Source organism: Manacus vitellinus, unplaced genomic scaffold, assembly GCF_001715985.3.
Source record: "Manacus vitellinus isolate BGI_N305 unplaced genomic scaffold, ASM171598v3 scaffold_36_pilon, whole genome shotgun sequence".
Lineage (NCBI taxonomy): Eukaryota > Metazoa > Chordata > Aves > Passeriformes > Pipridae > Manacus > Manacus vitellinus.
Genome location: NW_021940508.1, coordinates 1,414,720 through 1,437,318, shown reverse-complemented (window position 1 = coordinate 1,437,318; position 22,599 = coordinate 1,414,720). Strand labels below are relative to the sequence as shown.

Below are 22,599 nucleotides of genomic sequence, written 5' to 3'. Positions count from 1 at the left end.
AGTAGTGAGGCTGCATAATGGAGCTGGTAAAACTTCAGTCCAGCACACAATCTAAGAAAGTGCTATGATAATGCAACCTTAATAGCTGAAAAAACCATTTCCTACATCTGTTAAATTCATTCAGGGTAACTGCAGTTTCCATAAAACTCATCCTAGGAGAGAAGAGTACAATATCATCATAGCCTGTCAAATAATGGTGCTTTGAGCTACTGAACATCACAGCCTACATAGTGATCATTTTAAGTCACATCAAAATTCATTGTTAGTGCTGCCAGTTTTATTTGTTATAGAAATTGTGGAAAACTTTTTAATTGATTTTGTAGATGACAAAGAAACAGTCCAAGAGACCTGCAGGATGCTTAAAAATATCTATCAATAATATCTTGGCTTTCCCATTTTAAATCACCATGTGTCCTCTAGGATATAACTCATTCTGAGTTAACAGACTTTTGAAGTTATACCATGTTTGTTTCTTAGCTAGGCAACCAACCAAACAGTCTTGGAGTCCTGGGTTTGCCTAAAGCATCAGGAACATGATGAAGTCCCCTTAGTTTGTCTGGCAAGTCCTGTGGCAGGTATTGATATTTAACAGCAGGGCTGTTGTCAGCATTCAACTCTTGAAAGGAAAAGGTCAGGTTGATATTGTAAAGTGCATTATGCAAGTGTGCAACAAAAAGAGTCTGTCTTTAAAGTTTGTATTTTTTAAATCATCTGCGTCAAGACTATTTGTTAGTGCTGTCAGGTACAGAGAGGGGGGAGATCTGAACAGAAGGTTGTACCCTCACAAGAAAGTGAGTGGAAATAATTTGTTTACTACTGGCTGATGGGAAGGAAAAATCTTATGCCACAGTTTTCCTTGCATTTCCCATTTTGTAATTTTTTTTTAATAGTCAAAGTTCACTTCAAATAATCTTGAAAGCACTCACTCAATAATGCACATCATCAGCCTTTTTATTTAGTGGCAATGAGCCATTGTCCAAGAAGGGCATCGTGAGCTTGCCAGTACCTACTAAGCAAAGAAAAGATGTGTTTAGGAATTGAGGTTCCTTGAGTAGCACTAAGGTGGGTTTCTAGACTTTTAGGTGTGCAGAACAGACCACTTGGGCAGATGGCCACAGTGCAGAGGTGCAATAACTTATGGGGCAGGGACAGTCAATTCGGTGTGTGTGAGCTGCTGCAGACCCACGATTGCCCGTGTTTCCTGTGTCAAGCCCGTGGTACCTGCCCGTGCCACAGAGGAATGGCTGAGGAGGCAAGTGCTCCTGTGCTCCCACGAACCTGAGGCCATTCCTGGTGCTATAGGAGAAGAGCAGCAGTGAGCTGTCAGTGTCTCCTTTCCTCCCAGTACATCCACGGAGGGAAGTGGGGTCTGGCACAAGGTCCCTTTTCATATGGGAACTGGCTTAAGCTTTTTGTCGTCTTCTCTGAGAGAGCCATGTCAGGATTTGAGAAGTGAAGAGAAACACACAGTGATAGGAAAAAAATAAATGGAGAAAAACAGAAGCATTGGATAGAGGTGAGGGGGGGAAGTAAAAGAACATCCAGTTTCCATTTCTTTCAAAGGCCAGAGATTTATTTCCATCTGTCTTTTGTTGCTGTCTCTCTTTCTCACTGTTATTTTTCCTCATCTCTTCCCTGCTAGCAGCAGTGACAGCTTTGAAATAACTATAAAAAGGGTTATATAAACAATTCCTTCTGTTTTTCTTGAACTGTATGTTAAAGAAAGAAAAAAAAAACAGTTCCCCGGTGTCATTGCTAAGTGTGGATTACTGATATATTATTACTTTGATATATGTGTTAGCTAGGGACAAATAAAAAGAGCATTTTAATATTCTTATTACTATGTTTTTTTTCTGGTTCTGAAGTTTTCATTTCAAAACAAGAGAATCATCTTAGGATGTCTACATTCTAAATGATTTGCCTTATAACAGAGCTTTACAGTTGTTTTAATCTTTTCTTTCAGTTAACTTTCCAAACTTTACAACTCTCTGTAGAAGCAAAAATTGATACACATAACCCTGAGTTATTTATAATTGGAGAGAATACCCTAACTGTAAGTGACAGATAAGTATATTTTTTTCAACTTCTCTATCTTTTACTGTATGAAAGTGATAATTTTAATTTTCAGTATCTTTTAGGAGTACACAGCAATTTGATTGTGTAGAACTAATGTATATTTCTGATTATATAAAACCTCCCTTAAGTTACTAAAATGTTTTCATTTCAGCCAACTGCTATATAAACCAGACCTAGTTAAAATCTGCAAGTCTCAAATAGATTGTAGAGCCATCAGAAAAAGTCAGTTAGAAACTTCTGAAATCCATATAGCTTCCTGTTTATGAAAGGATCAAAATTTGGACTTCTTTCTGCAATGGACTTAATTGTTGTAGATAAATAAGCTCTGAAAAACATGTTTGCAAATGTGATTTATAGTGTTGCTTACTTCTGTAAGCATATATGGTTTGATGTTTCTAGACAAATGTTTGGCACAGGTCTCCAGAAAATATACATAATTTCATTTGTAAAATAGTGTAGAATATTTTTAGCATTTGGAATGGCTGTCATATGGACAATGTGGACACAGTTAATCTCAAGAGAAGTCTCCAAGCCACTGCTTTATTAGTACAGAATTCTTCTCTCAGGTTTTCCATCTACTACATACAAACATAGAAAACACTTAAAGAATACAGTAGCACTGTGGTACTGTTGTAATAAGAAAGGATACCTTATTCTCCTGGTCTGTCTTGAGAGGACATTTGCATTTGCAGTACTATGTTAAGATTTCTTTTTACAGGATTTAGTAGCCTGTTTTATCCATAAAAATAATCAAGGCCATCGAAGACCAAAGTACAAATTAGTAAATGAGTCAACTATCTGTGAGAATGTGTAGCATAGACCATTCAAAGACAAGGGAGGATTCAGTTAAATATGTACAAAGGCAATTAGTGATTGATCTGTCTCACTGTGGTGATAAGACCATAATCCAGTACCATTTCTAGTCATTGGTTTCTCATAGATCACACCATATCTTGTGAAGAACCTCTAAATAAACTTGTAATCAGGAAAACCTCCAGTGCCTGAAGAGCAAAGGAAATATGTATGGAAATATGTTCTGTAAATAATGCCCTGTTTTTGCAGAAAAATTACATACCAGTATTTTAAGTGTTCTGAGTGTTTCGGCTTTGTGGCATGGTGTCATTTCCTTTAGGAGATGAAACTCATTCATACATAATGCAAATATTTCAGGTAATTGCACAGGCTTTTTAGGTACCTCATAAACTAATTATTTTTCCACACCTGGAGCATGATACTACCAAATTTACATTACCAGCAGTTCTGTTGGCCATTTCAGGAGAACTAGAATTTAATTATTTGAATGACAGTTGACAAATAAAAGTTAATTCATCAGCCAGCCATTGATACATATGCAGCTGGGACTTTTACAACTCTGAGACAGTGGCTGAACAGGCCCTGAAAGTTATCCACAGGTTCCTAAGAAACACCATGGCTTTTGACAAGGCTTGCAGCCTGATCCTTACTCAAAAGCCTCTTGCTCTGTGAGAAGTCTTGATAAACGTGCCAAGATTGTGGAGGTACGTTCTCTCTAGGGCACACAGTTTGACACTTCAGTCATGGAGTCACTACCCAGCACTGTATATACCTCTCGTCAGGCCAACAGAGGTACCCAGTCTGCCCTTCACACTGCCTTGGGAACAACACAGTGCAGAAGGAATCTTATTTCCCTACTGACCTTGTTAATTTAGATGGGCATGCTAGAATTCATCTAACTTAATATCTACATTAGTCATCCACATTACAGTTAGCCATTCTATAAACCCTAATCCATAGAAAAAATAGGTATTTCTGAAATGAAATCCATCTTATCTTATAAATGATCCTGAAAATAAGTAGAGTGAATTAGGCCCTAAGAGAGCCTATCCTCCTTTAGAAGTCAAGTAACCACACTGTAGGCATAACAGTAGATGAGGTAGATCCCAGTCATGGTGTCTTATTGACCACACTTTAATTTCAGGCAAGGTAATTTTTTCTTAGGCATCAATTTTCCTTTCCAACAGTGCCACTTCACTGTTAATCTGCTGGAGAAATCATTACTAGGCAAACTGCACATACATATGAAATTGGCTTTTTAGATTGGATGAGCTGGGTTGTTGTTTAGCCAAATGAATGAATGTTGCCTTATGATGCTATATGGGGAAGCTGCTTAGGTATTTTTGCATAAAAGCTTTCAGATTTTTTCCAAGTTGGAAAGAACTGCCAGCTGGAGGACAGGACATGAACCTGCTAGAATCATCATTACGGACATTTGGTTAGCACATACACAAAGCCAGCCTCAGTGAAATGAATACACATAGCCACACCTAGCACAACACTGGAGCCTTCTAGCAGAAATTGCTTAAATCACTGAGATGTCATTCCAGTGCAAGTTTCCCAGAAAGCTTAAGATTAAATTACACCAGACAAATGCACCGGACAAGCAACCCAGGGAAAGTAAACCAGTGTGACTTATTTTATCATGTTTCAGGAAGGAAAAAAACCTTCAGCTAAATGCATGTCATTCCAAGATTAAATCCAAAGATTTGGCAGTTCATAAATATTACAGCAATGTCTCCCTGAGCAGCTATGTTATATGTAATTATATAGTTGGTTATAATACGTAATCCAGCTAGATAGGGTATCACCTCAAAAGTAACTTCCAGACACCGTATGCTCTTCTGGGACCTCTCTGGTATTGCTTTGTGGTAGTCCAGTGTAGGTGTGCTACAAGTGCTCCTGTTCAACCCATACATCTTACAGTAGATTCTTTCAGTTGACTCAGAAGAACACAGATTAACATGAGATCTACCAAGTTGTTAGTGGTTTCACAGGAGGTGGGAAGAACATGGAGAGGAGGTACCTGCCCAGCAAGAGGGTTGAAGTTTCAGCAGATGCAGCGAGCGCATGATGGTGTCCGACCTCAGTGATTAGTATTGCCTCCTACATGTGCCCACCACAGATAATGGGCTCTGACAGTGCTTGGTGAAAAGTAGTTCTTCTCCAGCTGACACAACAGAGGTCTGTTTTTGAGCAGATGGTGCTGTACACCAGGCTATTCCCCACTTTCATGTAGATATGTCTGGTTTATGCAGTGATGGTGTGTCTGTGCACTATGGGGACAACTCTGAAAGGCCTCCTGTTAATGGAGAGGCAGAAAGCTGGCAGGAGGAGGTTGTTCTCTGCCTGTTACGTATCACTAGGAATGATGAGGGCTCCTAATCCTTACCTGGCACTGCTGTTGGCCATGGTGGCACAGCCAGGCACCCACAGACACTAGTGAACTGGCTGTAATTGCTTGATGTGTTCTAGTCATTGACCCCGGAATGTGTGAGTCCAGCCATTCTTGATCTTTGGTTTACAAATCCTACTTCATATGCAGTTAACATTAATCCTTAATGCACAATCTCTCTGTTTTCAGATCCCAGTTACAATAATGAAGCCAGATGAGAAAGCTGAGATACCAGTAGGTGTTGTGATTGGCAGTATATTGGCGGGACTCCTCTTGCTGTTAGTGTTGGTTGCCGTTTTGTGGAAAGTAAGTTTATATTCTTAAAAACAGAAAGGTATAAATACATTGGGCTATTTTCTCTGGAATCTCTCTGGTGTGGAACTAAACTGCGTATGCAGTTTGGTGGCATGAATAATACTGCATTGGCATTACACCCTTGATGTATTTTAGAATGGTTTGTGAAATGAGTTCTTATAGAAACTGGCAACATGAAGATGATAAATGAGTTGCCAGTTGTTCAAAACAAGGGCTGTGGTATTTACTTTTTTCCTTTTGACACTGTCTGCCTCCTTCCATAATACCCTAGCTGAGCTCTGAATGCCCATGATATTCCCAGTGGACAAGGCTGGGGATTAGAAGCAAGGAGGGAGAGGATGTATCTAAACAGACAAAAGAACAGAGAAAAAGCAAGGGCAAAAAGTCATTTACAAAGGATACCTAGATAAAGGGGAGTTCTGTGTGCATTGGTGTTTGAAGGGCTCCTTGACACACCAAGGCAGCATGGAGAGTCAGGGAGACAAATGGCTAATCAGCACTGCTGTTCTGGTATTTAGTTGCACCAGGCAGGAGTTTAGGGCCCAGATCTTTCATTTTAGAAGCAAGAATTTTCTACAAATCAAACTCAGTAGTTTGTGCATGCACACGTGCACTTCTACCATCACAGTATTTAGCTTAGTTAAGAAATGAACTATCAACTACTGACTGCAGTGTGCTGTTATTTTAATACTTCTCACAGCTTGGCTTCTTCAAGAGACAATATGAGAAAATGACACAGGATATAGAAGATGTCGATGAAATTGCAGAACTCACAAAGGACAAAGACTGAAGAAGATAAGTTATATGGATAAAGAGGAGATCTGAGCCACCAACAGTAGTTGCGATCCAGTCGGTTCTTCAGCTGGAGTGCCTTAAAGCTTAGTAACATTTAAGCATTTTTAATGAAAGTGTGTTTATAGATGAAAATATTTTACAGATTCTACTCTATTATAAGAGTAACTGCAGGACAGTTTGGTTTTTTCAAAAATGATTTATAGTGTCTTTTCTAGTCAATTTTTGCCTTTCAAACAAACTCAGCCCTTAGAACTGGCAGGTCCGGAGTATACAGTAACATACTGTGCCAGCAGCCCTTCCCTTGATCCACTGCAGAGTAAAACAGAACAATTTATTTCAGATTATTGTGGAACAGCATCAGTTCGTAATTCAGTTGACAAGTACCATATGTGTAAAGGACATTTTTTATTAACTTGATGATGAATGTGTGGTGAATGCTGCTTCCAGACTGGGAGAAGAAGACTTATTTTTTCATTGACTAGCTCCATCCTTATTGTTTTAGAAAAATAATTTCCACCAGCAAACCTTTGTCTTAACTAATCTACAAACTGGGAACTGTGTATGAATATGTCTGTCTGGGTGCTACAGGACAACTGGTTGGGCAAAGTGCTCCAAAAGTTCACCATATTTCTTGCACTAAGGTCACAACTAAATTACTGAAGGATATTGTTTTGGGGAAATATTGCCAAATGGTATGTATAACTGCCTTCTGCATACTTTCTGTCTGAGAAGAAAATATGAATTTCATAATCACTTACAGCATGTTCTTTGCAATGTTATTACTGGTTTTCAGATTTCATCTTGAGAAGCTCTACCACTTCTATTAGGCTGGGCTTTATGCTCTCAGTCCCTCTGACACCAGTTTGGCTTTTGACAGAAATAAGGAAGACAGTCAAGATCTTGCCTTTGATTCTGTACTGAAAGATTTTGCAAGACTAGGAGCAAAAAGTTAACTAAAGGGGATAGATGACTGAGGAATTAAGCATGTTACAAAAGGGGATAATGAAGATCTAAGGTCTGTAAAATGTTTACTGCACTTAACTTCTTTAGCATCTCAGTGCCCTCCAGGAGACCAAAGTTCAGTACAACCTCCTTACCTGTCACATTTGGTCCCACCTGTTCATGTCTTGCTGAAGTTAACTTATGTTTTATACAGCAAAGTACTGTAGTGCTCTGGTAGGAGCTCTAAGCACAATACTTGGGTGACTTTGTGTTGGTTACACACCTCAAGTTTATCACATGCTGTTATGCTGCCTGGTTATAATGAAAGCTCAGTCTGTCTTAGAAAGGCCCATGCTGTAAGACTGGAAACAATCAGAGGAATTGACCTTTTGGCTGTCTTTCTCTCTCATGGCTGGCAGTTACACTTTTAATTGCTTGTGAGAGATTTGTTTTCCTTGTGTATGCTGCCATGCAAGTGAGATGTGTTTCCAACTCGAGAAGATTTACTTGAACAAGAGTAAAACATTCAAATGTGCCTGATCTGACCTGAAGTCATGTTTTCTTTTCCCCAAGGATAGACTGTAATTATGCTTAGGCACCTTTCAGTTATTTTCTGAGGGACTAGGCTTGAGCACATTTGAAAGTTTTACTCGGTCTTTTTTAATCAGTAATCAGTCAGAAGCCAACCATCTCTTTGGCAAACAAGAAAGAGATGCTTCATTTGCAGCAACAGCTGGATTGTGCTCAGTGTAGTTTTATATGTGTTTTGGGTTTATTTTGTATCTATGAAATGTTACATTTTGTGGTATTTTTTTTTTAACATTCTGAAAAACTATCCAGATTCTGATCTCGATTGTCAGACAAGATTCTTGCCATCAGCTGAGTCTGTGACCAAAACAATTATTTAAAAAGTAAAAAAAAAGAAAAAAATTAGCAATTACATAAATCTAAAGAATATGCTCCTGACTTATAAAGCTTGAGGGCAAATGCTCAGAAAGTAAAGAAAAAAATTTGTCTGCCTCAGTTCTTGTGTAAACTTGTGCAGAAGAAAACAAACTCTACACCTGTACATGTGGGAAGCTCCTACATAATCAGGGTCAGGCACTTCAGGGCAGAGGGGGAATTTCACAATGCATCAGATAGCAGAATGTTTCATTTCTGGTGCTGCCTGCAAGGGAAATTCAGGCATTCAGTCAGATTTCCTTCTTCCGCCTTTGGTAGGAGGTACAGGTCAATATCTGACATGCAACTTCTTTGGGGATTTAACAGTTTATCAACCGGCTAGCAATGATTTAATTCACTAGTCTTCACTGGGTTTTATTCTGACCCGGACAACAGGATCTTCCCCCCAGCCTGGACACAATAGTTTTTTTCCAAAAAAAAAGGGGAGGCATAGCAATGGGTAAGGTTTTTGTATCCTAACCACTTCAAGTTACTAGTTTACTTTCTTTTTATAATTAATACTTCAGTGGCTAATTCAGTTTTTGTAATGGTGAGTCTATTGCACTTTTAAGTTGGCACAGCCACAAATAATACTGGAAATATTATGTATATCTTGTATTGTGCGTGCAAGGGTTTTTTTTTTTTAAGTTTACTTTTTTAAAACAGCATGTTTTAAATATTCTGAAATTTTGAGCTTCAGCATGTGCTTGCAACAAGAAAAGTCAGCGATACGTTCAGCAAACTCAAGTTACGTCTGATTCTGGTCTTGAAATCTAGCTGCTGATTTCTTGAAGTACTAGAATCAAATCCAAAATCAGAGTTGGTTTCATATGAGCCTATGTATAAATTTGAGATATACAAGAGAGTTTATAATAATGTTGACTTCTAAAAGCTAGCATGTAAGCTCTATGGGAGCAGGGACTGTATCACTGTGGTGCCTCTCTGAGGGCCTAACAGCGTTACTCCAATAAAACCAAGACTGCTGCTGAACACAGACTCATTTATTTTTAAATAGCACCCTAAAGCGAAGCAATGCTACTCAAAAAAGCACTGCATAAAATGGAGCGGAGTGTGTCTTTGTTCCAGTAGCACACAGTGAGAATCCTAAAGGGGATGACTCTGCTAGGTATACAGAGAAGCTGCACTTGAAGTCTTGTAGATCATAATCAGGAGTATAACACTATCAGTAAACTATATTGTAGTGTAAGTCAGCTCAAATTAGTGTAAAATATTTGAAAAGCTCTAGTAGAATAGATGGTGTTAAAACATTACCACAGACAGACCTTCCTATAAACAGGAGGTTATCATCACTGGCATCTAAAATTGTATCACATACTGGTAGGCTTTGCACTTTTTGCTGTTTACAGAACTGGTCAGCAGTAGCATGTCATGCCTGGCTCTGGCCACTCCCCACCATACACTGGAAGAGCTGAATTCAACATTTCAGCAGACACAATGTGGCAAAGGAAGAGAACTTGGCTATTAATAGAAAGAAGATAGTACTGTCAGTAAGTACCACCTGAAAACTACCCTCTTTCACAGAGCTTTTTATTTCCACTTTCAACTCCTCCGTACTTTTAACAACAGTACACAGACATTCAGGTAGGCTACCAACTTTAACACTTCCATAATACAATACCAGACAAACCTGATCTCAAGGCACAAAACTCTGTACTTCAAGTTTCAGTGTTTTTCAGAATTAAAAGCCAGATTCCTTAAATACTGGCTTATGTATGTGCTGGTTTTGACTGAGGTAGAGCAAGTTTTCTTGGCAGTAGCTGGTATGAGGCTGTGTTTTGCATTTGTGCTGGAAACAGTACTGATAACACAGAGATGTTTTAGCTATCACTGAGCAGTGCTGACACAGGGCCAAGGCCTATTCTGCTCCTCATCCCACCCACAGGAGGCTGGGGCTGCACAAGAAGTTGAGAGGGGACACGGGGATATCCCATCCCATTCCATATGGTGTCATGCTCAGCATATAAAGCTGGGGGAAGGAGAAGGAGGGGGTGTGTGTTCAGAATGATGGCATTTGTCTTCCCAAGCCATGGTTACACATGGTAGAGCTCTGCTTTCATGGGGATGGCTGAACTTGTCTGCCGATGGGAAGTGGTGAATCAATTCCTTGTTTTGCTTTACTTGCATGAGCGGTTTTTACTTTCCCTATTAAACTGTCTTTATCTCAACCCACAAGATTTCTTCTCTTTTACTCTTTCTGTTCTCTACCCCATCCCATGAGGAGCAGAGTGAGCGAGTGGCTGGGTGGGGTTGGGTTGCTGACTGGGGGTAAAGCACAAGGTATTTTACACTTTACATCCAAAACTGGGTTACAACAAAAGCTTGCAAGTTACAGACTAAAGAAAATGAAGGTATGAAAATGCATCTTGAAATATATAGCTAACTGCCTCAACGTTTAATTGCCTTTAAAGGTAATTAAGTGTACATTTTCATTGCCTCAGAAAACTTGGGTCCTATCTTTTAAGTTACCTTTCTGTTCTCATTTATGGTGAATTATTTGTATGTGATCACAGGCTTTGGTATGCTAGCAGTTTTTAAAATGTATAGGCCACTTAAAATAGTTGAAATGGAACATTTAAAAGAGAACTGCTATAAAGATACATCAGGATACTAATCTTTGTAACACTTGATAAGATCAATTTTATGATTTGTTTGTTTTTCAGAAAACAGGCCTAGGGTAATCAAAGAAATTGGTCATTTATAGTCATCAGCCTATTCTGAACTCTTCCACCACTTCCACAGGACACTTAATGGAAGGGCTCAAGACTGAGTTTCAGAGCATTTTAGGGGGCAAAGGGCAGCACTGTCTGCTTTCACAGACAATTTGTTAATAATTAGGTTTAACAGTTCTTTCCTTTTAATGTTTTTGAAGGAGCAAATGAATGTGCTAGTCTGTGAAGCTACAAATTACTTTAACAGCTGTGGGAAAAGTGAGCTGAAAGGACCAAAAAATCTAGTTTAAAGTTGAACAATCTAAAGGCTTCATTCCTGAGTGCAACAATGGCACTTTCATGAATGACAGCCAAAGCAAGGGCCTGTACTTCCCAGCACAGCCAGCACCTGTGCAGGGCAGGACCTGCTCTACCCACTGAGCCATCTCTCGGCTGCCATCTCCTGGGTAGGCGCCTTATAACACAGCCCCCTTCCCCCACCCGCCTATTTCATGGCAATCCATCTCTTACTGTTTTCATCTTATGCATGAGGCCAAGCTTCTCCTGAGAACAGAGCAGAATGATCAAAAACAGGAAAGGAAACTCCTAAAATTAAGGAATGCTGGTATATGGATATTCGGCCACACAAAGGGATGGATCAGTATATTCAAATGTTGCCAGCCAAGACTAAGGCATCTTCTGAGGAGAAATTCATGCTCTGAAGACATGCACTTCCCTTCCACAGACAGCCCTCATCTGTCAAATTTCTACAAGAATCACATGATGACCCACCGGTCTGCAGCATTTGCTCCTGGGAACATCTCTCTGCACCAGAGCCACAAATGTGACACACCTGGTAGAGCCACAAAGGGGTGGGATTACCCTCCCCTACAGACAAGGCAGAGAAATGCTTGGACTCGTTTCAGAAAGCTGTATATTTCCTTGTATATTTATCTGCAGCTGCCTATCATCCCACTCAGTGGACCTCCCCAGAAGACAAAGTAGCCTTCACCCAGCAGTGTAGTCCTGCATGTATGGATACTGGGACATGTGCAGAGCCACATCTTTCCCTAACACACACTGTGACACAGCTGGGATTCATCCCCTGGCCTGGAAATTTGGAAACACTTCTGGGTCACTCCAGATATAGCCTGAGGCAGCTACCTTAGAACACAATGATCTGCCTTAGCAGAAAGGGTAGCCCTACAGAGGGAGACAGAACACAGAGTTTGGAGTATGGACTTAAATTTCAGCAAGATACATTTTACCTCTAATTATGCACAACATCCCTCCTAGAGGCATTTCCATTTCGCTTTGAGATGCCAGCTGAAGAACCCAAAGTTACACAAGATCGATACATCATTGTTCCAGAACAAAGCAGTACTTGCCTCATGCACAGCTAGGGACACAAAATGACATTTCATTGTTTTTACCAAGGCAGCATACACACATTGTAACACTCAGCTGTGACTCAGTACAACATCTCTTCCATTCATTGTTCCTGGTCACTGTGGGGAAGTACACAATTATTCTCTTTTTTTCTGCACCCTCCTTCACAGCTGCATTGCTGATGGGGGAAGGTGCACTTAAGGTCACCCTGGAGAAATCTTCCAGGACACTGCAGCACTAGAGAGGCACTAGGGCAACACAAGAATTGCCCCTGATCGTGGGGTCCTAAGTAGAACTTAACTATTTTTCTTTATCTGAGCACAGCACCAGTATGCAAGCACTACATAGGTTTTACTTCATTCATAAACCATCCACTAAAAGACAAGCTAAACATTTATTTTTGTGAAATTAATACACTAATTAGTTGCATGGTAATGGCAAACATGAACGTGGAAAAATGAACACCAAAAATGGAAAAGGTCATGTATGTATTTCTCTTCTAAAGAGAAAAAGAATTATTTGACAGAGGAAGTGATCTGTGCTCAAGATTCAGTACAATTGCCAGTAAAAACGACATTCAAACAGCAGAGGGCTTCTCTCCAACCTCCAAAACAAAGGAAAACTCGAACTTGCTTAGCTCTGCCTAGATTATAGGGCCCACATGGTTTGTAGGGTGTGTATATGTAAGCATGCAAGGAGTAGCTGCTGTCCGGCAGAGGATGGACTCACTTCCACCGAGGAAAGTGCATCAATAAGTTAATAAGCACAGTTTAACCACATTTCTGCCTGAAGCTGTATGTTTCATTATGGTTTACTTAATTTAGATATATTAACTAAGTATTAAAACTGATTGAAATCCCCAAGGAAAAAAAGATCATCACCTGCTTTCCTCATTTTACTTTGTACAACTAGCAGCTGCTGTAGATTTTTACTGCAGACACAATGAAATGGATTACAGAGCTGAGGCTTCAGCAGTCTGTGATATAATTGTCATAGAATGCTTTGGGTTGGAAGGGAACCTTACAGATCATCCAGTTCCAACCCTCCTCCCATGGGCAGAGACATCTTCCACTAGAGCAGGTTATTCAGAGCCCCATCTGACCTGGCTTTGAACGCTTCCAGCCATGGGGCATCCACAACTTCTCTGCCTCACCAGGTTCACAGTAAAGAATTTCTTCCTTATATCTAAAGTTACCCTCACTTCAGCTTAGGGCCCCTTGTCCTATCACTACATGCCCTTGTGAAAAGTCCCACTCCAACCTTCTTTTAAGCCCCCTTTTGATACTGGAAGGTGCTGTAATTACAGTCTCCCTGGAGCCTTCTCCAAACTGAACAACTCCAGTTCTCAGCCAGTCTTTGTAGAAGAGGTGCTCCAATCCTCTGATCAACTTAGTGGCCCTCCTCTGGATGCATTCCAACAGGTCCACATCCTTCTTTTGTTGGGGATTCCAGAACTGGATGCAGTAATCCATGTGGTATCTCAGCAGAGTAGAGGGGCAGAATAACTCCTGTGACCTGCTGACCACCCTGCTTTGGATGCAGCTCAGGACACAGTTGGCTTTCTAGGCTGCAAGTGCACAGTGCCAGGTCATATTGAGCCAAGAATCACCTTCAAAAGTAATTATGTCTAGACATCATTAAGTAGTTACAGGTTGGCATGTTATTGCTAATGCAAGTTTGTTGCTGGTAGAGTATTAGATCTAACTTTGAATAAAAGTCTGTCCATATTTTCTTTAATACAATAGACTTGCAGTATCAGCTGCACAGTACAAATGTTTCTGTGAGACACAGCTACTGGAACATAACCATTACTAAAAAGTTAATAAGTCTAGGGCATAGTTTGTATTTTCTTTGTCTGGACCAAAATATTTCATCTACTTCAAGTAGTTTTCATGTTACAAGAATATCAAAATAGCATAAAGCTTGCAAACTGATTCTACAGTCATAAAATTAAACCTGTCTGGACTTTTTTAAGATTAAAAAAAAAGCAATTGTCCTGCGGTGACCTCCCATGCAGATAGAGAACACAGACTACCAACGTCAAAACATTAGAGCATTATATATCACAGAGCAGTCTAAATACCTTGCTACCAAGAATTTTAGGGAAGATTGTTTTAAAAACTGCCTCCATGTTAGAATGCGCAAAAGGGTGCTTTCAAAGGATAGTCAAGAACGCTTTAAAACCCTAATTAATACTCATTCATATCTCTCAGTCCAAATTAAATTATTCAGATTAAAACATCTATTATAACTGTTTAGAAACACATAGATTCTCTGAAAAACAATTCAAAGGTAAATATGCTCATTTGGAAGAGTAACACTTTATTTTTAAAAGAGTACAGTTATTTTTCTGAATTTGCCCAAAAGCATTCCTTGTTTTCTTTCCAAGAATATTCATCCTCATAAATCTCCTGCAAATATAAACAAAGAATGGGCAATATTGTGAGACTCTGCTACATACAGCCACAAGCCAGGTCAAATAACTCAACAGCCACCCCGCTATTATTTACTGATCACAACAGGACTACACAGTACTTGGCTGGCAAGCAGAAAAGAGGGCAGCACCCTTAGAATATACTAACTTAGCTGAACCTCGAGCTGATACCCATTAAATTTAAAAGGGCCCATCTATACTGAAGTTCAACAAAGAAATCTAGAAGATATGATGTAAAAGCTGTAGAGTACACAGCACTCATGTAGTACCTACTGTATCATCATTTTAAGAAGAGTATTTATGTGTAGCAGAATGTCAATATTAAAAAAAATATATTACATCAATACACCAAATACAGTAGTACTGGATCTGATGGACAGACTGGACTACTCAGCAGCAGTCCAATCCTATACAGAAAATTCATCAGGGCTCTGAGATTACACCCTGATTACTTGTCTCCTGAAAGAGGTGTCAGAAAAGTAGAGTACTCAAGAGAACATCACTGTTAACCACATGGCAAGTTCTGCCTGGGAGAGAAGGCAGAGGTAATGCTCATTACTTGCATGCAACACTGTGGTTACACAATGAATCTCTTTCTGGACCTGGGCTAATTTCTCCACTGTTGTGTGCCCATACCAACTCTGGGATCTCTGTTCATCCCTTCACTGTGTGCTATTGCTTAATGCTCTGTGCTTTCTCAAGGCCACAGGGATGAGGGGAAAAGACAGAGATAAGAAATGCTCCTTTTACTTGCGAACTGCAAAGCTGATTCAAAGTTCTTCCACAAGCCTGTGAGGAACTGAGTTTTGCAACTCAAAAGAGGAGAACTCAGGCCTCTTTCACTTTGACCCCAGGCTGGCTTCAAAAAGAGAAGGAGCTGAATGGTAGAGGTACAGAACAGCCTTTCAGATGTTCTACCTGCCATATATGGGCTTGGCTGCATTAGAGGAACCTCACTGCTGCCAGACACTGACAAGCCATGAGGAGCAACTGCCTCCTGGAGCATTTCTTAGATAGCCCAGATGTCTAAGACTAGCATAGGTCTAAATTCAATTTTTGTTTTGTCTGAAAACCCTCTCACACTGAAGCAAATTGTGGGAGGGGGGCTCAAACTTGGAAAGACCCCAAACATACCTTTTTCCATATTGGTACGGATGCTTTTAGGGTATTGATGCAGTACATTACAGCTTCAAGGGATTCTGCTCTGTGTGGAGAGGAGACTGCAATAATTACACTTGCTTCAGTTATTGGAACCACACTAGGGAGAGAAGAGGAACAACAGCAGTTTTAGCTAACACTTAACATCAAGAGCACCCAAAAGTTGTGGCCATGTCACGTCAGTGTTCTGGCCACATGCTCTCCTGAGTCATTCATACTGAGCAAGTGTCAAACCACGTCCAAAAGATTATACACTTTTTAAAAGAAAGAAAACCACAACCAAAATCAGTACCAGATGTTAAAATTCCACACTTGAGAATAAATAAATCCACCAGACATAGGCTTTTTTCATCTATTCTTTCTTTTTTTTAAATTAAGCCTATGGAGTTAAGAGGGGAAAATTGTTAATTTGCAACAATACATAGGAAACTCACTGAAAGTTGGCTAAATAATAAACAATAACAAGTTAGAACAGTTAGTTCTTATCTGGAAACCTAAAAAATCATCTCAATTTGCACAAGAATTTGTGAAAGAAGAAATTAAGTGCCTCATACTATGCAGATTTTGCAATGAAACTTAATTTTTGGTGAACTCTGATTTTAAATTCTGAAGTTTACTATTCAATGTGTTGTTTTCCAAACTTAACAGAAGAAGCACAAGGTTTTGTTTTGCTCCTCACAACAGCAGTATTCCCAAAAGCTACTTCCCAGTTCTCCCTCTATTGTAGGACTCCTCCAGCAAATAGTTCACAAGAAGAAATCTCAGCTTAAATGCTTTGAGCTGCCCTCAAGAGAGCCACTCTCTCTGCTGGCTATAGAGGAAATCTAAGGAAACTACCCTTCAGACCTACTATCTTACCCTTTGCAATCACCTCCAGTGTTCCTTCAGACTCTGCAAGTCCTACTAATTTCAGTGAGAAACCTGATAAATAGGGAAGGCTCAAGAGAATGTCAGATACTAGCATTCCATGTTTGAACATAAGGGAATATGCTTATCCAAGACTCAAAACCAGGAGGTTCTCCTGCAAGCATGTCTGGCAATTACTGTGTCTCTTCACTCCCCATAGCCCAAGCTTGCAGATTTTTTTTATAGCATAAATTGACTTAAATCTGACAAGGACCTTCTGCAGCATCTCCATAGAAGAGAGAATAAAAAGAAAGTGCTGAAAACTTCATATCTTTTAGAAATAAAGACAAAACAAACCAACCCCTTCTCCAGAGTGAAATTACAATCCCTTCTCCCCACTTTTAAAACATCAAACCAGCCTCAAGGATCCTGCAAGGCTAAATGGGGACTCCAGCAAACACTACCAATAGACACTGCATTACAGTTTCTAAATACTCCTGCAGGTCCACGCACCAGATAAGGATTAATATTCCACTTACAGAAGGATGTGGTCTGGACATACATACCCAAGTCTATGGTGCACTGCAATATGTTTGACTGAAGGCCATTTCTGTCTTACATCTCTGCAGATTTTCTTTATTTCAGTCTCTGCCATTGAAGTATATGCTTCATATTCTAAGTGAATCACCTTTTTCCCTTCAAAATTATTTCTTGTAGTACCTAAATAAAAATGATTTATCAACCAAATAAAGGGTACTTAAATAATAAATAAATAATAAATAAATTACTAAATATATACTGTATATTTATAACATATACTATATACATATTACATAAAAACATATAATGTATTAATACTGAGTAAAACCCAGGATCTCTTGCTATGGTCAAGGTCAGCACTGCGCAAATATAAACAATCTCCCCTAAATATGGCTGCATAAAGAGATTATTTGAACAAGATAAATCTTTACTATAAAAGGAATAATTTAGTTTACACATTATGCAAGTCCAGAGTCCATAATGCTCAAGGCTGGGACATCTTCTGTGGTAACTGCTAAGGTGCTATTATTATTGCATTTGCCCATGCAATTTTTAAATGCTCAGTATTTAGAAGCCCAGTAGCACTAAAGTTTAAGGACAAAGGGGTTTCAGATGTGTGTCATGCACATTAAGCACAGGATAGAGTATCAGCCTTACCTTTACCAGCTCATGGGTAAAACAGTACTTCACTTTCAACTAAGACCTTAGTTGTGAGACCTCACATACAGGTGTGGGCATGTGTTTGCATAGCCACAATATTCTATTCCCACCTTGAACAAGCTCTGTCCAAGAGGATAGAGAAAACACCTCCCAAGCAGTTCTATACTCCAGAGCTGTCGCTCCATTCAGTCCTAGGATAGCTATACCAACCTGAAAGCTTCTCACCCACTTAATCCCAGTGCAACTGTTTAACTGCTGCCATAGTCTTGCTCTAATAATTCAGAACATGTTTTCTAAACATCCTGGGTTCAGACCAGGAATTGATTTATTTGAGAAGCACAAGTCTGGGATGTGGACAATCTACATTCTATTTATTAGACCATTAATACACCCAAATATCCAGCTCATAAATATTAAACTTACCAATGAACAGAGACACTGCCCCACAGTATGGTGAAATGACCAGCTCTGACACTTCATCTACAGAGAGCTTTGCAGACTTGAGCTTGATAAAATCTTTTGGCACATCTTCAGTTTCATCCATATCTCACTAAAAAGGTTGAAACCAAACAGACTCTGTTGTTGTTTCTGAAGATACTAGCATCAGCCAACTGCTTTTTATCTAATTTATGCAAACAACATGCACCATCTATTTCCCTGAGAGACCAGTCTACACATCAAATTCACTTCTCATCAGTCTCACAGAGAGAATATGAACTGCAAATATCGAGCAATGACCTGGTTTTTAATGTATACATATTCCTTTCTGACAGAAAAGTCTGGTACAATGGGACAAAACTTTAATTAGTCTGAGGCCATGGTTTAATAATACAATCAACCAGCATGGACCACTGTATAGTGCTGGTAAATCTTCAGTGATATTGCAGCCCCTCCTACTTTTCTTATCCTGAAATCAAACAGTTTAAAAACAGAGATTTCTGATAAACACAGATTAGATTTCTAATCCTAAAGTTGAATATGCTCTCCAGGACATTCAGGACCTCACAGTATCCATCCGTTTCAGTCACAACAGAGACACTTTTAACTTTTCTGAGTAGAAACCAGTCATCAGATCACCTAAGAATGAGAACAATGAGAAGGATTTTAAGCAGCAATGGAACAAGCTGCAGTAAACACAAGGACTGCCACTTGAAAGCAGGTAAAGAAATTGAGCTATTCTAAGCACACCTGCTCCTTTAACAGCAAAAATAAACAAAATTTTTAAGCAGCAGTTATTTTGCTGTATTATCTTTTCTGTTAAAAAGCAGCAGAAGGTTGTTCATTATTATCTTATTTAGGCAAGCAAAGTATCTACTGGTAGCCAGAAACAACAAGGAAGGAGTAAGAAGACCTAAAACTCAAATTCAAAACAATGCCCGACCTCTCTGGCAATTGTCTTCCATTTACTGAATATGTGTTAATCATTTACTGGTGCACTGGCTTGTAGTGGCTTGCACTGGCATAACTGTATTCTCCAGATGGAAATACACATTAGGCTCTCTCAAAACAGTACTGGGGTGGAAGGAGAGAATAGCAATCACATCTGTGGACCTAAACAAAAAAGGATTGTTGGAACATCATACAGAATTCAGATTATAGTGGCACACAATTATGCTCTATAGCATAGAAACTAAGCAAGATACCTACCCAACAGAATCTGGGCAGGTTCAGCCTCCACTGATCGGTGGGATGATGGCAACCTCGTCTCCAGGCTGAAGGACCAGGAGCTGATCTCCAAGAAGCACGTATTCCTGCCGAACAGCAAAAACCACTTGATCCTGGATGACAGCAAGCCTGAGGGGGATTGGCAGGAGCACAAAGAGTGTTTACATTTAACCACGGATTTCATTAAACAACCAACTGGTGCACAGTCTAGGGCAACTGAGGTAAAAACCACTGAGACTTACGCAACTTTGCTTCCTAGACACTGTCAAAAAAACAACAAACACCCATCTCCTACTCTTTGGTTTTTTTGTAGTGGCTAAGGAGAAACAAACTCAGTATAATTTCAAAAGTCAGGAATTCGATTTGTCATAGGCCTGTATCAGAATGAACCAATGTATATCAGACCCACTGCAGCAGCTTATAATAAAGAAGTAACTCAAGAGGTAGCAACCATACAATTCGGGATTAGAAGTAAATATTGCCCTGATACAGTCTCGAAGGACTGGAGCAATTTTCTTACACACCAAGAAGCATTCTGGGTGCTGCTCATGAGATGTCATGAAGATTCAGTGGTTAAAGAGATGCTCTTGTTGTGTGTGCTCAGACTTCATGAAGACTTTGGGTCTTTTGCACTTACAGGTCTGAAATCTGCTGTTGGTAAGGAGTGGCCACAGAAGTAAGAGGGCAGATGTGATGTGTCTTCTGGCAGACCTTATAAATATTTTTTGATTTCACATCTTTGAGATGTTGCTGTGAGAGTCCACAGCTCTGGATATCGTGAGACAAGTAGTCACTTTCACGGCTAAGTGCAATTACACAGCAAGCATGAGGGCAGTGGCAGTAAGACACCAGGAAAAAGAATGCCAGTATTTTACGTTATATGGTGCAGGTATGATAACTGTTATTGTTTGGACTACAAAATCTGGCACAGCCACCAGAGCTGTACTGCATAGAAACAAGTAGACACACCAAAAGAGTACAAGTAAAAATCATCTTATTTCCTACCAGCCAGATAGACCAAAGTAGGCAAGGCACAGACTAAGCAAAACACAGTAGCTCTGACTCAGAGGGCAAACTGAAGAAAGGGACTGCATGAAAATCACTGAAGAACTTGGCATACCCAGGAAATTGAAGTGCCCATTAGAAGGATGGGTTCTAATTAGTGTCACAATTAGTGTCACTTGTAAGCAAAGTCACTGGGGAAAATGGGTGGAACAGAGGAGCACTGTTAAGTATGCTAAAGCTGGAGTTTGAATATCCATTAGCAATGTGAATAGAAGTCTGTGGTCAATGCCCTAAAATTACATTTTTTCCATAAAAGCAAGGAACAGAAGCGTTTTTCACGAAGGCCGCTGTGAAGTAACTGCAAATGCAAGATGTACTGCCCCAAGTCATCACTCATAAAAGGACAAAGTTGACAAACTATGGAACACCAACCAACGGTGCTGCTGATACCTCTGACAGAGGAACAGGCTGCAAAGTAAAATAAGCACATGCCCTGCACTTTCTCCTCCCCCAAAACACATTTAACTCCAGTTCTCTGTGAGGAAAAGGCCCCTGGTCTAGCATTTTGTTAGAGCTTCTCACCTGGAAACAAATACCTTTGCTAAATAGTTCATTGTTTTCATAGCCTTTGAGAGTAATCGACTAAAGAAGAGTTGTGCCTTGACATCTAATTCCAGAGTTATGGAAATTCCAGTGCATTCAGCACTAAATCCTGAGGACCTCAACCTGTTAAACCTTACTTTTTTTTACCCCCTTCTACCCTTTCAAAATGGTGTTGCATCTTTGTCTATCAGACTCATTCTTGTCAGAACTGAGCACCTTTCCTCAGCCCTAACATGAGGCAACTTTTCTGCTGACACCCCTAAGGAGCACCAGTGCTGCAGAAGCTCTTACAGCACAAACACAGAGCTCTCTCAGGACCAGACTCCCTGTGAAATGCAACCAACAGCAGTATCTTTCAAAACAGAGAAGGTTGAAAGTGGTTGAATCTACTTCCTGTGTCAGGCAGGGTTGAGTGGCTAGAAGCCTCTGCAGGCTTCAGTTCCTTTCCTGATCTTTCTTCCAGAGTGTGCCATAAGATCAGACCAATGGCTAACTGTACAGTTAAAGATAATTACAGAATCAGTTAGGTTGGAAAAGACCTCTGAGATCATCAAGTCCAACTTTTGACCTAACACCACCATGTCAATTACACCATGGCACTGAGTGCCATGTCCAGTCTTTCCTTAAACACATCCAGGGATGGCAGCCCACTCCAATATCTAATCCCCCCTTTTGTGAATAACTTCTTCCTAATGTCCAACCTAAGTCATTGAAAACACCTGCACACTACCATTTATTTCTTATTTATTGTCCTGGCTGTGCTTGATCCCTCCTTGAGACATCTCACCTTCTCCACAGGTTAATAACATAGTTCAGCTTTCAGCTTACTGCACCACACCTCTCCTGGACAATGGGACCCGTGTACCACTCAGGCTCAACTTCGGGGTACATCTACTTTTGGGACCTGGGCTTTCCTTGTATATACATAAAGCTACAGCCTTTCCAACTGTGCGAAACACGAAAAGCTTGGTGCAGGTTACCAGAAGAAGGTAACATCACTGGTTTTGCACTGTCGAAGTACTGCTACACATTCCAACTACACTCTAAACGCCGAATTTGTATTTACCAAAAAAAAAAAGAAAATAAAAGATATCCAACCACGGGTTTTGTGCACCTCATTGGTAACTTGCTGGGTACCTGGGGTGGGCCTTGACGATCTCCTCCCAGAGCTGCAGAGAGGTGATCTGCCGTGGCACCGAGAGGGTCTCGCTGCGCAGCCCCGCCAGCTCCGCGCTCCGGGCGAAATACAGCACCGAGACCTGCTCGGGGAACAGACAGGGCTCAGAGCGCGGGGCCTCCCCCCAAAAAACCACCAACACACGACCGGAACCAGAGCGCCGGGAAAAGCTTTC

General features: G+C 40.2%; 3 protein-coding genes across 4 annotated transcripts in view; 1 reads left to right on the top strand and 2 right to left on the bottom strand.

Annotated features, from left to right (window-relative positions):
- Positions 1 to 9,316, top strand: part of ITGA2 (integrin subunit alpha 2) — a 69,156-nt gene extending 59,840 nt beyond the window's left edge. The window contains exons 28-30 of the mRNA XM_029961515.1: positions 1,964 to 2,053; positions 5,474 to 5,590; positions 6,300 to 9,316. Coding sequence (XP_029817375.1) covers positions 1,964 to 2,053; positions 5,474 to 5,590; positions 6,300 to 6,389 — 297 coding nt within the window. The 3' untranslated portion in view covers positions 6,390 to 9,316. The remainder of the gene's footprint in view (positions 1 to 1,963; positions 2,054 to 5,473; positions 5,591 to 6,299) is intronic.
- A 496-nt stretch (positions 9,317 to 9,812) lies between these two features.
- LOC103765111 (molybdopterin synthase catalytic subunit) lies at positions 9,813 to 19,725 on the bottom strand. Of its 2 annotated transcripts, XM_018077221.2 has the most exons (6): positions 19,622 to 19,725; positions 19,356 to 19,525; positions 18,398 to 18,524; positions 17,341 to 17,494; positions 15,905 to 16,028; positions 9,813 to 14,747 (listed from the first exon to the last, which is right to left on the bottom strand). In XM_018077221.2, exons 3-6 carry the CDS (start codon positions 18,516 to 18,518, stop codon positions 14,679 to 14,681), a joined length of 468 nt encoding a protein of 155 aa, XP_017932710.1. In that variant the 5' UTR covers positions 18,519 to 18,524; positions 19,356 to 19,525; positions 19,622 to 19,725; the 3' UTR covers positions 9,813 to 14,678. The 2 variants fall into 2 exon arrangements, with proteins under 2 accessions (XP_017932710.1, XP_008930326.1); XM_008932078.2 differs by lacking the exon at positions 19,356 to 19,525.
- Positions 18,414 to 22,599, bottom strand: part of LOC115307641 (molybdopterin synthase sulfur carrier subunit-like) — a 5,192-nt gene continuing 1,006 nt past the window's right edge. Inside the window, exons 2-4 of the mRNA XM_029961518.1 lie at positions 22,385 to 22,594; positions 19,622 to 19,768; positions 18,414 to 18,524 (exon numbers count right to left, since the gene is read on the bottom strand). Coding sequence (XP_029817378.1) covers positions 19,642 to 19,768; positions 22,385 to 22,594 — 337 coding nt within the window. The 3' untranslated portion in view covers positions 18,414 to 18,524; positions 19,622 to 19,641. The remainder of the gene's footprint in view (positions 18,525 to 19,621; positions 19,769 to 22,384; positions 22,595 to 22,599) is intronic.